Source organism: Ornithorhynchus anatinus, chromosome 9 (genome assembly GCF_004115215.2).
Source record: "Ornithorhynchus anatinus isolate Pmale09 chromosome 9, mOrnAna1.pri.v4, whole genome shotgun sequence".
NCBI lineage: Eukaryota > Metazoa > Chordata > Mammalia > Monotremata > Ornithorhynchidae > Ornithorhynchus > Ornithorhynchus anatinus.
Window position 1 is genome coordinate 22,620,405 of NC_041736.1, and position 16,385 is coordinate 22,636,789.

General features: G+C 52.5%; 1 protein-coding gene across 1 annotated transcript in view; it reads left to right on the plus strand.

The window, feature by feature from the left end:
* The first annotated feature begins 4,995 nt into the window (after window positions 1-4,995).
* The window catches only part of ITGA4 (integrin subunit alpha 4), an 84,956-nt gene continuing 73,566 nt past the window's right edge, over window positions 4,996-16,385 (plus strand). Inside the window, exons 1-2 of the mRNA XM_029072238.2 lie at window positions 4,996-5,254; window positions 6,011-6,135. Coding sequence (XP_028928071.1) covers window positions 5,043-5,254; window positions 6,011-6,135 — 337 coding nt within the window. The 5' untranslated portion in view covers window positions 4,996-5,042. The remainder of the gene's footprint in view (window positions 5,255-6,010; window positions 6,136-16,385) is intronic.

Genomic DNA, 16,385 nt, shown 5'->3' on the forward strand with positions numbered 1-16,385 from the left:
ATTTCGATGGGCACAGAAGGTGCTCCAAAATTAAAAGAAGCTGGAGATGAGTGATGCGTGATAAGTGTCCGCAGATACTATCAACCATCATCGTCGATGGTACGTACTGAGCGTGTGCTGTGTGCGGAGCACTGCACTAAGCGTTTGGAAGAGACTAATACAAGGGGGTTGGTAGACACGGTCCCAGCTCACAGCGAGTTTACAATCTAGAAGGGCGTAGCGGATAGAGCACGGGCCTGAGAGTCGGAAGGTCACGGGTTCTAATCCAGTCCGGGTCTTCCACTTGTCTGCTGGGTGATCTTGGCCAAGTCACTTAACTTCTCTGTACCTCTGTTACCTCATCTGTAAAATGGGGATTGAGACCGTGAGCCCCACGTAGGACAGGGACTGGGTCCAACCCGATTCGATCGTATCCACCCTGGCACTTGGTACAGCGCGTGGCATATTTTAAGTGCTGAATGAATACTATAATCATCATCATTATTATTAATGTATCATTTCTAGCTATGTCCCTAAGTGTGGTGAATATGCTACTCCCTACTCCAAAGATCAAATTATAATGCAAATTGTTAGCAAAGTGTAGTGCAAAATATGTGCATTACAGGTTCCTTAGTTATAAGAGCAATGAATTGCGTTTTGGGGTAAATGATGATGGGTCTGTTGACAGACCAGACCTTCCAGGCAGAATCCCAAATAACTTTAGGACCGATGACTTCATTTTGGCACTGTAGAAGTTTTGGCTGCACCGGGGTGCTTCTACTGATGAGCAAGAGGGATAGGGAACTAGGGCTAGAGGGGCAGGGTTTTAACAGAGCCCAACGGTCGATCAGTCGGTGGCATTTATTGAGCGTTCACTCTGTGCAGAGCGCTGTACTAAGACAGGCTCTAAAAATTGACTTGCTGCTGCTGACTGCTTACCCTCCCACGTGGAGAAGGGAGGACGGATGGGAGATTTGGCAGCATAACTTGGGGAGGTGGAATCTATTTTTTCCCCACCAGTGGAACACTGGTTATGGGTTCAAGGGCCACTGTTGCTTCATCCTCACAGCTGGAAATAACCCTTGGGGACCAAAGAAGAAATAAAAGGGGGAACTGGCTGGGTAGTCGGGTAAATCTATACTCAACGGATCGGATTACTTTTTTTGCTCCTGTCAAACAGAGCCTTGCTCTCTACCTATCTTCTTCCATAGAATATCGATCAGGAGTATTTATTCAGCACTTACTCTGTACAGAGCCCTGTACTAAGCGTTCGGGAGAGTACGATACCACGGAGTCGGTAACTTTCTGTGTTCAAATTTGTAATCCAATTCTGAAACAACGCAAAGATTTCTCTAATGTTTGTTATAGGCAGTCATCAAAAATTCAAAGCATCGAACCAGTCGATGAAGAATCGTATTTACTGAGCGCTGATTGCGTGCGGCGCGCTGTGCGAAGCGCTTGGGAGAGCATAATATAATCGAATTGACAGGCACCTTTTCTACTCAAAGTGAGTTCACAGTCTCGAGGGGGAGACAGACAAGTCATATAAATAAATAAATGTGTTACAGAGAGGTACATAAGTGCTGTGGGGCTGAGGGCGAGGGGAACCTCAAGTGCTTAATATTAGGCTAGCTAGTGACAGTACACTCTGATGGATGTGGATCGATCAATCAATGAATCGGTCAAATGATATTTACGGAGCACCGTACCGAGGACTTGGGTGAGTCCGACGGGGCTGATCGGCATGGTCCCTGCCCACAGGGAGCTTGCAGTCTAGCGGAGGAGACCGACATTCGTATAAATAAATTACGGAGACACACATAGCTACAGAAGAGTGGGATGAATATCAAGCGCACAGTTCACCAGAAGGGAGAGGCGGGGTGGGGGAAATGAGGGTTTAGCAGGGGAAGGCCTCTTGGAGGTGTCATTTTTGTATGGCTGTGAAGGTGGAGAGATTGGTGGTCTAGCATATGTGGAGGGAAAGGAAGTTGCAGGGCAGAGAGAGGACAGGGAAAGGGGTCGGCGGCGAGATAGGAGTTACAGTGAGTTGGCACTGCAGGAGCGAAGCATGTGAGCTGGGTTATAGCAGGAAATCAGCGAGGTGAGGTAGGAGGGGGTGAGCTGATCAAGCGCTTTCAAGCCCATGGAAAGGCGTTTCTGTTTGATGTGGAGGTGGATGGGCCAGGATCGGAGGTTCCTGAGAACTGTGGAGCTGTGAACTGAGGTTTATTTTTTGTTTTTAGAAAAACAGTCAAGGCAGGATACGTCAAGTGAACATTTTCAGGAACGTTGTAAATTTTAAGAGCTGGGTGAATTTTGATTTCAAAATAGTAAATTTGGTTTTATGCCACTCTGCCGGAGCTACTGAGCAGTTAGATAAGGGTAAGAAAAAAAATCACTCCTAATGCAGTCCCGTGACCTGACCTCCAAACTTACCGATATCAAACAGCACGAAGAGCGCTATGAACTCTACGGCTGCTCCAACGGTTGACGCGCTGACCGCTAAGCGGAGTCGACTTTGCTCTTAGGACTGTAACTAACTTTGATCGGAATACCTGTCAAACATCCAGATGGGTCTCGCTAAAGAAGCAGCCACAATTCCAATGGGCGGGGTGTTTGACCAAACAATCTTGCGGCTGTCAATTTCGGTCAAGAAAATACTGACAAACGCTGGGGAGATTTGGTAGCCGATGGTTGTCTCCGGGGCTGGGACGGCAACTTTGCAAAATCTCCACCCATTGTCTAATCTTCATATCGCCAAACCATAAAGGCACTAAATCAGGCTGAGGAAAAGCGCACGAGAGATCTTTAGCATCTTGTAAGGACAGAGGTGACACCTTCTTCCTCACAAAACTAGCACGAAGCGGTTTAATCCGCACCTGCAAGTACAGTCTTTTTTATGGTATGAGGCAGGCGCTTAGTATGCGTCAAACACCGTTCTAAGGGCGGGGGGTAGAAACGAGTTAATTAGATTGGGCGCAGCCCCTATCCCACGTGGGGCTCACAGTCGAAGTAGGAGGGAGAAGAGGATAACCGAAGCACAGCGAAACGACTTGTCCAAGGACACGCAGCCCGCCGTTAGCAGAGAAGGGATTAGAACGCGGGACCTCCGACTCCCAGACCCGGCCCTTTCCACTAGGCCATGCTTCTATCCCATCAAACCGGGGAGACTGTGGGGCTAGTGAGCATCCCCCATCACCAAATAGGGTGGAGAAAAATTCCCTTTTAACAAAACTTTTGGGAGTGGTTAAATCCATCCCTTTCTCAAAGGGTGTTGGGAGTGGAGGAATTCCATTTTACCCTTTGGGAAGTCCACAGCCCAGTTAACTTCTAGGCAAACCAAGGAGGGAATCTTTCCTTGTGGCTTTCAGTTCCTTTGGTTTGGGGAAGTGAAGAATAATGGAGTGGGGAGAGGGGAGGAGATGGATGGCAGAAACAAAATGCCAAGCCGCTCTGGAGAGAGGGCAGGAGAACCCCCTTCTCCCCGTCGGGACCGTCTCCCGCCAGGCGGGCTGTTTGCTACAATGGGCTGGGGTGGTCTCGGCCTCCAGCCGAGCCAGGGCCGTTCTCCCAGCAGGAGATGAGAGGGTGGTGTGGGGATTAGCGGGAGAAGGGGGGGAGGGGATACAGGGACTACAAGGATAGGCATGGAGGCGAACCCCAAATTGCTGTCCAGGCCTAGCCACCTCCTTCTCCTCTTCTCCTCCATCTCCCCTGCTTCGCCTCCTCCATCTCCCCTGCTTCGCCTCCTCCTCCCCCGTCCTTCTTCCCCTCTCCCTCTGTTCTCCTCTTTCTCCTCCCCCTCTCCTGCTCTCTTCCTTCTCCTCCTCCACCTTCTCCCTCTCCTCTTCCCTTTCTCCCCTCCTCCTCTTCCTCCCCTCCTCCTGTCTCTCCTCTCCTCCTGCTCTTCTTCCACTCCTCCTCTCCTTCTGCTCTCTTCCTTCCCTTCCTCCACCTTCTCCCTCTCCTCCTCCCTTTCTCTCCTCCTCCCTTTCTCCCCTCCTCCTCTTCCTCCCCTCCTCCTGTCTCTCCTCTCTTCCTGCTCTTCTTCCACTCGTCCTCTCCTTCTGCCTCCGCTCTCCTCCTTCTCCCCTCCACCTCTTCTCTCAGCGTGGCTCAGTGGAAGGAGCCCGGGCTGGGGAGTCAGGGGTCATGGGGTCTAATCCCAGCTCCGCCACCTGTCAGGTGTGTAACTAACTCTGAGCAAGTCACTTAACTTCTCTGGGAACGAGTCACCTCATCTGTAAAATGGGGATTCAGACTGTGAGCCCCAAGCGGTCGACCCGATCACCTTGTCTGCCCCTCCCACAGCGCTGAGAACAGTGCTTTACACATAGTAAGTGCTTAACAGATGCCATTCTTCTTCTTCTTCTTCTCTCCCCCTCTCTTCATCCTCCGCTCCTCCTCTTCTTCCACTCCTTTCTTTCTCCTCTTCCTCCCGTTCTCTCCCCTCCTCTTTTTCTCCTCCTTCACCCTCCTTCTCCCCCTCTTCCCACCCTCCCTCGTCCCCCGGGAGGCGGTCCTGGGGGCCGGCTGGGGTGAGGGGGGCGTCCTGGGCTGCAGGGCGGGGGGGGGGGGGGGAAACGCCGTCTGTCCCCCCCGTCTGCCTGGCCCCCTGACTGTCTGCCTGTCTGTCCCCCCGTCTGTCTGTCCCCTCCATCTGTCCCCCTTGTCTGCCCCCCCGTCTGCCTGTCTGTCCCCCCCCGTCCGGCAGGGTCGGGGGCCCCCCCAGCACGTGGGCGGGCCGGAGCGCCCCCTACCGGCCGGACCCGGAACGGCCCCCGGCCGCCGCCGCCCCCCGGGGCCCCTCCGGGACCCCCGGCCCCGCCCCTCCTCCTGCCCCCGCCCCTCCTCCTGCCCCCGCCCCCCCTCCTGCCCCCGCCCCCGATCCCTCCCCCTCCGGCCGCCCGGCCCGGCCCGGCCCGGCCCGGCCCGCCTGTTTCCCCCCGCGGCCACCGCCGGGCTGCGCTTAGAGGACCGGGCGCCCCCCGTGCGCCCCCCGTGCGCCCCCCGTGCCCTCCCCTTGCCCTCCCCGTGCATGTGCATGTAGGCAGCGGGCGAGGATGGGGTGGGCCGGCCGGGCCCGGCGGCAGGGCGGACGGCCTGCGCCCCCTCCGCTGCTCCTCCTCCTCCAGGCCGCCCTCCTCCTCGTCGCCGTCCCCCCGGGGGCCCGCGCCTACAACCTGGACACCGGCAGCCCCCTCGTCTTCCAGGGCCCCCAGGGCACCCTCTTCGGCTACTCCGTCCTGCTGCACCGGCACGGGGAGGACCGCTGGTGAGACACACCGCACTCGGGGAAACTGAGTCCCACGTTGGCCCGCTTGGCGTAGACGGGGGGGGGGAGGGGAGGGGGGAGCCCCCGCTTCCCAGGCCCTGGGTCGTCGTCCCCTCCTCCCCGGCCCTCCCAGACCCATCGCCCCGACGCTCAGCGCAGTGCGTTGCGCTCGGGCTCCTCGGCCGGGACGTGGAGAGCGTCGTCGTCCCCATCCGTCGGCCCAGCGCTTAACGCAGTGCGCTGCGCTCGGGACCCTCGCCCGGGAGGGTGTCGTGTCCCCCCTCCATCCATCGCCCCAGCGCTTAACGCGGTGTGTTGCGTTCAGACCCCCTCGCCTGGGTCGTGGAGGACACCCTCCGCAGCGCGCTGCGCTCGGGACCCTCGCCCGGAAGGGTGTCGTGTCCCCCCCGTCCCCCCTCCATCCATCGCCCCAGCGCTTAACGCGGTGTGTTGCGTTCAGACCCCCTCGCCTGGGTCGTGGAGGACACCCTCCGCAGCGCGCTGCGCTCGGGACCCTCGCCCGGAAGGGTGTCGTGTCCCCCCTCCATCCATCGTCCCAGCGCTTAACGCGGTGTGTTGCGTTCAGACCCCCTCGCCTGGGTCGTGGAGGACACCCTCCGCAGCGCGCTGCGCTCGGGACCCTCGCCCGGGAGCGTGTCGTCGTCGTCCCCCCCCGGCCGTCGCCCCAGCGCTTAGCGCGGTGTGCCGCGCTCGGGCCGGCCCTCCCGTTGACGGGTCCGTCCGTCCCCTCTCCAGGCTGCTGGCGGGGGCTCCCACGGCCAGCTGGCTCAGCAACAGCTCGGTGGCCAACCCGGGGGCGGTGTACAGGTGCCAGATCGGGGACGCCCCGGACAGGACCCCCTGCGAGCAGCTCCAAGTGGGTGAGTGAAGGATGCGGGGGGTCGGGGGAAAACTGGGTGTTGGGATTTTTGACGGCGGACGCGCTCCCTTGCTCCCGTCCGCGTGCCCTCGCTTATCCCGACCGAGATCCGGCCTCGATCGAGATGATGTGGGGGAGAGACGCCCCGACGGACTCCCCTGTTCCCGGCCCCCCTCTCGTCCCCACGTGGCCGGCGGTACGGTTTATTACCTCCCAGAATCGGAAGTTCCTAAAGTGGATAAAACCCGCGCTCTCCCCTGCTTCTGTCCGACCGATTTCGTCTATCCCGACCGAGATCCGGCCCTGATTAAGACGGTGTGGGAGAGAGACCCCCGACGGACTCCCCTGCTCCCGACCCCGCTCGTCCCCGGACGTTCGGCGGTAGCGTTTGTCGCCTTCCGCCCTCAGAAGTTCCTAAGGTGGATAAAACCTGTGCAGAGATGACCCCCTCGTACGCTCGGCTCCGACTTTTGAATCCTCCCCTTTGCCTTCCAAACGTGCGCCCCGCAAAATCTGTCCAGAGTCGTCCTTGGGGGTCTCACGTTCCTCGTAAGCACTCTCGTGCCCGCTCTGCCGTTTGGAATCGGTATCTGTGTTCTTTTGAACTTAGAATTCAAACGTGAAGACGACGGGAGGCGAGAAAAGGACCGCCTCCCTTGTGTAAGTAAAGAGAAAACCCAGAGAAACCTGTTGAACAGAATCTTAGCTCTGGTTGCCCCCTGGATCCATTCTGTTTTGTAAAATGAACTTCATATCTTCCAGCCGAAAGGGTTTCTTTCCCCTCTTTCTTTGGACAAGTTTCTGAATTCCTCTTCCCCGATTGGTGAGAAATTTTGAAAAAGTTTAAAAAGCAGTTGCGAGAAAAAGAGTCGGTTTCCAAATCGGGAGCCAATTTACTTCGCAGAGGAATTCCATCGTGAGAGGGAAACCCGTTTACGTTAACTTTTTGGTCGCGGGGACCTAAAATCACTGAGAGGTGGCTTTTAGGGGAGATGGGTCGGTTTGAGCCGGTGCCATCCGAACAGCTGTTGGCAATTTATTTCGAGACTCCCCACCGACGTGAAGTTGCATTAATATTTATGTTCTTCCCAATAACTGAGCTTGTGGTTAGTCGCTGGATGCGTTTCTCTGCCCTTGAAGTCTTTCACAAACACCGTAAGAGCCTCCTGGCCTCAAGCAAGGAAGGAGATTACAAGGTCTGAAACGGTTTCGTCTCGGCCAACGTGAGCGGGTCGTGGTGGTTTGGAAGAGCGGTTTTCAGAATGACCTTTCTTGTCTAGCCTGTAGATCGCATGCGATGTTGTCCATCTCGAGGAACGGACGTCCTGAAAAGGCCAAGGCTAACGGGCGAAGAACGTATCTGTTACATCGTACTCTCCCGATCCGTTAGTGCAGTGTTCTGCACACCGTTAAGTGCACAGTAAATGCCACTGAGCACGTGCGTTGCTTGGTTCAGCCCGACGCGTCTTCGGGTTTACGTTCGTTCCTCCTCCACTGTAAGTCGGGAGGAAGGTGCCGGGGGAGGGTACTTTGGAAAGGGGACCATTCGTTCATTCAGTTCATTCAGCTGTATTTATTGAGTGCTTACTCTGTGCAGAACACCGACCTAAGTGCTCGGGAGAGTGCGGTACAACAGTAGATACGTTCCCTGCCCACAGAGCGCTTACGGTCTAGGGGGAGGGGAGAGCAAGGGAGACAATCAGAGGGCAGCGTTAGAAGATGAGAAAACCGTTTTGGATTTAGCTGACTGGGAGGGCAGGCCGGGGAAGAGCCACCGTTTGGAGTAGAACTTGGCCGAAAAATGTAGGAGGGCTCTACTTTCTCTTCCCCCTCCTTCTGATTCCGGGTTTCAGCTTAGATTTTTGCGTGGGCAGCTAGAGGGGTCATGCTGACTTCTGAAGGAGAAGTCAGGGCAGTTTCCTGCCCCATTCCACACCACGTTACGAAGCTGCAGGAAGCTAAAGATTAGACCGTCTCCCCCGATCAAACTGTAAGCCCGTCGGAGGGCAGGGACTGTGTCTGTAACCGACCTGTACGTTCCAAGCGCTTAGTACAGTGCTCCGCACATAGTAAGGGCTCAATAAGTACTACTGAATGAACGAACGAATAAGGAACCACTCAGGCTAGGTCCTCTCAGAAGGATGGGCCAACTCGCTTGATGTCTGAGGAACTTCCAAGCGGGAGAAAAGGATGATCCCTCTAGACTGGAAGCTTGTCGTGGGCAGAGAACGTGCCTGCCAACTCGGTTATGTCGTACTTTCCCAGGCTCTTGCAACAGTGCTCGGCACCAAGGGAGCGCTCAGTGAACCCCGTGCATTGATCAATCTGCCCCGGCTGCCCGAGCGGCTCAGGGGTGGAATCTGAATTTTGCTAGATAGGGAGGGCGGGGATCGTACCTCCCAACTCCATTGAATTATCCTCTCCCGAGTGCTTAGTACAGTGCTCTGAGAAGTCGGCGTACGATTGGAGGTGGTGAGTTATAGCTGCCTCAGGGAATCGTCAGAAGGAAGACGGACGGTAAAAGCGGGTCGAGAAGAAAGGATCCCCGAGCGAAAGATGATGGGCCAAGAGGGCAAAAGAGCCGGACTGACCTCTGCCCCGGGTTCAGGGTTTCGGCCCTGCTGTTCGCATGGGCGCGGAGGATTGAGATTGCAATTCTGAGTCAACCAATAGATGAAACCGCTGGGTGCATAAGGGGAGTTTAGGAGTGAATATGAAAGAAGTGTGCGAGTTTAGTCACCCGCCCGAATGGTTGACGTCGCGGGGGCTTTGAGTTAGGATCTTAATTTCGTCTTTCTGCCGGGATGAGATTTCCGCACGATGGGGCGACAGTGAGATGTTCAGAAGGTTTTGATGGTGATGGTTGCCAGAGACCTAATGAAAGTCTCAGTTCCTGCTCACGGCCGACGGATGGGAACATCGCTCCCTTAGTCTGACTGTAATGATCGAGTCAGGAAGACCTCCCTGGCCTTCCTGGAAGGGAAGAGACAGGAATGAGTCCAGTGAAATGGAGAACACCCTTCAAACTCTTGGGAAGAGTGAAATGACATAAGCAAAGGCAGTTGGTATTTTTAAACAAATCAACACAAAGAGCATCTATTGAAAAGTCGGGGAAGTTAGTTCCGTGGAGCATATGGGAAAGATCAGACCCGGGGCGGCCTTAATCACAACAGTGTGTAAGGGCCTTGCTTTTCCTCTCCGTTGGAGTTGAGGCTCAGGAAGAAGGCAATAGTGCCGCTTTCTCCGGCTAGGATCTCAGCGTCTTATAGAGGGAGCTGGGGTCTCAGAGTCTGAAAGAAGGATCTAGGATTTGAGAGTCTTAAAGACAGAGCTTGGATCTCGGGCTCCGAAAGTCTGAAAGACGGAGCTAGGGATTGTTCGGTTTAAACGTGGGCCATAGCCTTTTTACTCTTGGCGGGAGAAGGTGAAATTTAAGTTGATTTAAAGATAAGGAAGTCAAGTAGAGGGAGTCTTGATAAGAACAATTGAGGTTGCATCATGTCATATGAGCTGTATATATTTTTTTTTTTGTTTCAACGATATTTCCTGTCCTCCAACAGATGTTTCTGTAGGTTCCAAGAAAAGATCACAGGCCCCTATTATAGCGTTCACTGGTGGTGCTTCGAGAGACTGTAGTTGGCTTGAAATTCAAATCGCTTTCTGTGAGACCGTTCAAGTGCTACCGTTTCGACGTGGGCCGAGGGTGATTTAAGTATCGACAATTTGGGTGGAATTTTACCCGAGCTCCGGGATCTTTCAGAGACCCAATTCATTCCCCGTAGAGATGGGTTCCGGAGTTCAGAGTTCACCACCCGGGGGGCGTATGTGTCGAACCGTACCGTGCTGCACCGGAAGCACCCCAACGACTCTGGTCCAGTCGCTAATATCGTGCAATTTGTGTGTCGCGGTCTTCGCCGCCGCCAACGGTATTCACCGTGGTACTCCTGTTGGCAAAGCACCGTGTGCTGGGTTCTGAGAGACCCTCCCAGAGCCAAAAAAAAAAAACGTAGACCAGGTTCTCCCTCAGAGAGCTCGGGAGATACATTTGCCGTCCGAGGCCGTAAGAACCAGTGGCGAAGTTCGGTGATGTGGGGGGTGGGGGGAAGGAAATAGGGACATCGGTAGTAGCTGTGCTTTGCATAAAAGGTTTATAAAGAGCAGTTCCGGGTGGGTGAACGTGGCCGGTGGAGTGCCGTCGGTCGAGGGGGGGGGAGCAGCCGGCCCGAGCAACGGACTCCGAACGGCCATGTGATCGATGTGGTCGTTTGGTCCTCCCGACCCGGACCCTGCCCACAGACCTAGTCACCCCCTCCCTGTGCCGTCGTCGGTGGGTTTTGGGAAGGGATATGCTCTTTAAATGAGTCACCGTTAAAGAAGGAAGTGGGGGGTCGAATTTCAGATCTTTGCTGGTACATCACACAGCAACCTCAGAGCATTTTGAATTTTTTTTACGGTTATCTGGTAAGCGCTTATTGGGTGCCAGGCACTGTTCTGAGCGCTGGGGTGGATGCAAGCTAATCAAGTTGGACACAGTCACTGTCCCGCAACGGGGCTCACAGTCTTAATCCACATGTGTCTGTCTGTTTATGATGTCGTATTTGTCGAGTGCTGACTATGTGCCAGGCACTATTCTGAGCGCTAGGATAGATACGAGCTAATCAGGCTGGACTCAGTCCCGGCCCCACGTGGGGTTCACAGGCGTAATCCCCGTTTGCTGTTCGTTTATTTGTTTTATGTATTTAAGTGCTTACTGTGTGCCTTTTTTATGGTATTCGTTAAGCGCTTACTATGTGCCAGTTTGTTTCGTGGCATTTGTTAAGTGCTTACTATGTGCCAGGCACTGTTCTAAGTGCTGGGTTGGATATAAACTAGTCAGGTTGGACAAAATCCCCGTCCCCACATGGAGTTCGCAGTCTTAATCCCCATTTGCTTTCTGTTTGTTGGTTTATTTGTTTTATGGTAGTTAAGTGTTTACTGTTTCCCCTTCACTGTTCTAATCACTGGAGTGGCTATGAACTAATCAGATGGGACACAATCCCCGTCCCACATGGGACTCACAGTCTCAATCCCTTTTGTTTGCTTATTTTATGGTATTTGTTGAGTGCTTGCTCTGTGCCAGGCACCGGACCGAGCGCTGGGATGGGTCCAAGCTAATCGGGTTGGACACAGGCCTGTCCCACATGGGGCTCACGGTCCTAAATTCCTATTTTACAGTCGGGATAACTGAGGTTTAGAGAAGTGAAGTGAGTTGCCCAAGATCACCCAGCAGACAAGTGGCGGAACAAGGACTAGAACCCAGGTCCTTCTTTGACTCCTGTTACTCCTTTGGAGAGTAAGGGCTAAAATGGGCTAAAGGAGACCTCGACAGAAGCAGAGAAGAGCGTGGTGTTGTATTTCCCTTATTTAAGCAGAGGCGTGACAGCCTCTTCGAGGCTAAGAGGAATAACGCCGGGTGGTTGGGTCAGTTATTCGGGGGCATTTTGTGGAGAGGAGTTCATTCCAAATTCCCTTTACAGCCTAGGTCCAAAACTAAAGCTGATTTATTAGGTGCTAGAGTGCTCCTCCTACTGTTCTCTGAAAAGCCAAGAGTTCTAAGTTAGTCAAAAACCGAATGAGAAGCAACAGTCCCCAAATTGTTTTCTTTACGGTATCAAAATGTTTTGGTTTCCAAACAGATGACAGCGTGGGCTTTCGTGGTAGCAGGAGAGAGTTAGGATTTAAAAGATGACTAGCAGAAAAAAACCTACGCTTCACGTATATGTGGGAGAGACAGTGGAAAGAGCCCGGGCTTCGGAGTCAGAGGTCATGGGTTCGAATGCCGGCTCTGCCACTCGTCAGCTGTGTGACCGTGGGCGAGTCACTTCACTTCCCTGGGCCTCAGTTCCCTCATCTGTAAAATGGGGATTAACTGTAAGCCTCCCGTGGGACAACCTGATTACCCTGTATCTCCCCCAGCGCTTAGAACAGTGCTCGGCGTATAGTAAGCGCTTAACAAATACCGACATTATTAAAGAAGTATACCCTCAGTTCTCCCACAACATTCGATTTCATAGCACACTTTGGAGAGAATAATGATAATAATAATAGTGGTATTTGTGAAGGGCTTACTACATGCCAAGCACTGTACTAGGTGCTGGGGTAGATACAAGATAATCAGGTCCCACAGGGGGTTCACAGGCTAATGGTAAGGGAGCACAGGTACTGAATCCACATTTTTCAGGTGAGGGAACTGAAATCCAGAGAGGTTAAATGACTTGCACAGCATCACACAGCAATCAAGTGGCAGAGCCAGGATTAGAGCTCAGGGCCGATTACTCCCAGGCCCGAGCTCTTTCCACTAGGCCACATTGCTTCCCCTCACGCTGATAATTCCCATAACGGTTGCGGGAGAGGTAGCGTGGAAGAACACTAAACCGGGAGTCGGAAACCTTCCTGCCACTGGCTCGCTGCGTGACGCGGACAAGCCGCGATCACTTCTCCCGTGCCTCACTTTGCTCAACTATAAAGTGGGGATAAAATACAGTGCAAGCCCTGAAGAAACTGAAAGTGCCGAGGTCCCTTTGGACTTCAAAGTATGACATTGTCCTGGAACGCAGCCCAGAGGAGAAGCAGCATGGTCTAGTGGAAAGAGCACGGGCCTGAAAGTCAGGAGGTCATGGATTCTAATTCTGGCTCCACCACGTATCTGCTGCGTGACCTTGGGCAAGTCACATCACTTCCCTGGGCCTCAGTTCCCTCGTCTGAAAATGGGGATTGAGACCGTGAGCCCCATGTGGGACAGGGACAGCGTCTTTCCGGATTTGCTTGTATTCACCTCAGCACTTAGTACTTTGCACATAGTGAGTGCTTAACAAATACCACCATTATTATCCTTATTATCATTATGCCTCTTCCAGCTTCAGATAGGGAAGTTCAAAACAGAAGAACGCTCCAGGAGATAAAGCATAGAACTCTAGACTGTAAGATCACTGAGGCGAGGGGATCAGTGTGTTTATTGTTATAGTGAACTCTCCCGAGCGCTTAGTATAGCGCTCTGCACACGGTAAGTGCTCGGTAAGTTTGACTGAATGAATGAATATGCACTCTTTATCCACTCCGCCTCGCTGCCCCTGCACTTACATACACATCCACAGTTTATTTCTTTATCTTAATAATAATGCTGGTATTTGTTAAGCGCTTACTATGTGCAGAGGCACCGTTCTAAGCGCTGAGGTAGATACAGGGTAATCAAGTTGTCCCACGTGAGGCTCACAGTCAATCCCCATTTTACAGATGAGGGAATTTAGGCCCAGAGAAGTGACTTGCCCACAGTCACACAGCTGACAAGTGGCGGAGCTGGGATTCGAACCCATGAGCTCTGACTCCCAAGCTCGGGCTCTTTCCACTGAGCCACGCTGTCTCCCCCTCTGGACTGTAAGCTCGTTATGGGCAGGGAAGGTGTCTCCCAACTCTGTTATACTGTACTCTTCCTGGTGCTTAGTACAGAGCTCTGCACCCAATAAGCTCTCAAGCAATGATTGATGGATAGCAAAACCTTTTTTCAAGGCTTGCGTGGATGGAATTGCCTGCCCAAAGCTGACATCCCTGGTCACTGATCCCACGATTCCATCCACAAATGACATCACTCCCTTCGTCAGCTTCCTAGGTCCCACTGGAAAGTGTTATTTTGGGTCACGTTTGGCAAGTGCTGTTGACCTAATGAGCCACTTCTCTCTGATTTATGGTGTAGAGGAAAGAGCCTGAGAGTCAGGGGACGCAGTTTCTAACACTGGCTCTGCTACTTGCTTGCTGTGTGACCTTGGGTAAGGCACTTAACTTTTCTGTGCCCCCGTTTCCTGCTCTGTAAAATCGGGATAAGAAGAATAATTATTATGGTATTTGTTAAGCGCTTACTATGTACCAGGCACTGTTATAAGTACTGGGATGGATACACGATAATTGGGTTGAACACAGTCCCTGACCCACATGGTACTCAAAGTCTTAATCCCCGTTTTACAGAAGAGGTAAATGAGGCTCAGAAAAGTTAGGTGACTGGTCCAAGGTCATACAGCAGACAAGTGGCAGAGCCAGGATTAGAACCCTTGACCTTCTGACTCCCGAGCCTGTGCTCTGTCTACTACGGGGATGAAATACATGTTCTCGCTCCCCTTTAGATTGTGAGCCCCAGGTGAGGAAGAGACTGTGTCCGATCCGATTGCGCGGTATCCACCCCGGTGCTCCGAACAGTGCTCCGTACATAGCTTTTAACAGATACCAAAATTATTTATTATTAGCAAGGGTAGCAAATAAAAGTGCTCCCTTATTTTGTCATTATTAGTTCAATTCATAAAATCTGTAGTTCCGGACGTAACGATGGGTTTTCACCGAATAATCTTCCTATTAAGCATCTCCAAGCTTAACGCTTGGTACAGTGTTCTGCACAGAATAAGAGTTTGGATACCGTTGATTGCTTTGGCGTTGTCTTTGGTCATAGGGTATTTGTTGCTTACCTTGTAAATGGGATTACAATCAGTCAATCGACTGTATTGAGCATTTTCTATGTGCGGAACACTGTACTGAGCACTTGGATGAGAATGATGTAGCAGATACATTCCCTGCCCACAACAAGCTTGCAGTCCAGAGGATGAGATTAGTCTAGAGGAGTTATATTTGACATTAGTTACGCAAACCATGCAAGCTTGGCTTAGGTTACTCTCGTTTCTCCCGTTAATGTTGTTGTGTAGCTGTAAAAAAGCTGAGGTTGGAGGCTTTCTTTACAGAGGCAATTTGTTCCTACAGATTGCACAGTTTAGGGGCAGCGTTTATTTTTGATGTGGAGAGGAATGAGTAAAATTCGAATTTTTTTTGAGGAGCAGGAAGACTAGGGCAGAATGGCATTTTAAGAAAATGATCCAAACAGCAGAGTGAAATATGGACTGGAGAGGGGAGAACCAGTGAGGAAACTGAGGAAACTGATTCAGCAGCCAAGCTGTGATAGGACAAGCACCAGGAACGGGATAGTAGCCGATTGGATGGAGAGGAAGAGGCGGAGCCTGGAGATATTTCGGAGGGAAAAACCCAGCCAGATTTAGCAATCGACTGCATGTAGGAATTGAAAGAGACGGTGGAGTCACAGGATAAGGCTAAAGTTGTGAGATTTGGAGATGAGAGGGATGGTGTCGTTGGCAACTGTCGGAAAGTTGGGTGGAGGAAAGGATTTGGGAGGGAAGATGAGGACTTCAGTGTTGGACACTGAGTTTGAGGTATCATGCCGAAATAGAAGCAAGAAATAGTTTGAGAATGAAGTGGAGATGGGAGGTCCAGGCCAAGGAGGTAGATTTAGGAATCATCCACGTGGAGGCGGTGGTTAAAGCCATGGAAGGGGAATGAGCTGCAATAAGTAAGAAAAGTACATCTCCAAGAAGCCTTCCCCGACTAAGCCCTCTTTATTTCCTCTTTAGTCAATCAATCCATTGTACTTATCGATCACTTCATGTGTGCAGGGCACTGTACTAAGCACTTGGGAGAGTACAGTGTAACAGAGTCGGTAGATACGCTCCCTGCCCACAGCGAGATTATAGTCTAGAGGGGGAGACGGACATTAATATAAATCATTTATGGATATGTACGTCAGTGCTTTGGGGCTGAGGGAAGGGTGAATCAAGGGTGTAAATCTAAGCGTAAGGGTGAAGGAGAAGGAAATAAGAGAAGAGGAAACGGGGGGCTCTTGAAGGAGATGTACCTTCAATAGGGCTTTGAAGGTCGGGAAAGTAATCATCTGTCGGATACGAAGAGGAGGGCTTTCTAGGTCGGAGGCAGGACGTGGGGGAGAGGTGGGTGGTGAGATAGATGAGATCGAGGTATGGTGCAAAGGGTAGCATTAGCGGAGCGAAATGTACGGGCTGGGTTGTAGGAGAGTAGTGAGGTAGGTAGGAGGGGGCGAGGTGACTGAGGGCCTTAAAGCCATTTGTAAGGAATTTCTGTTTGATGTGCAATCAGTCGTATTTATCGAGTGCTTCCCGTGTGCAGAGCACTGTACTGAGCACTTGGGAGATTCCAGTATAGCAATGAGCAGACACATTCCCTGGCCACAAAGTAGATGGGCAGCCACTGGAGGTTCTTGAGGAGTGGGAGAGCGTGGAGTGAACATTTTTGTAGAAAAGTGATCCAGGCAGCGGTATGGCGAGTACAATTTACCACAGAGTTGGTAGACACATTCCCTGCCCACAGTGAGCTTGCAGTCTAGAGGGGGAAGCAGAGCAAGCAGTATGA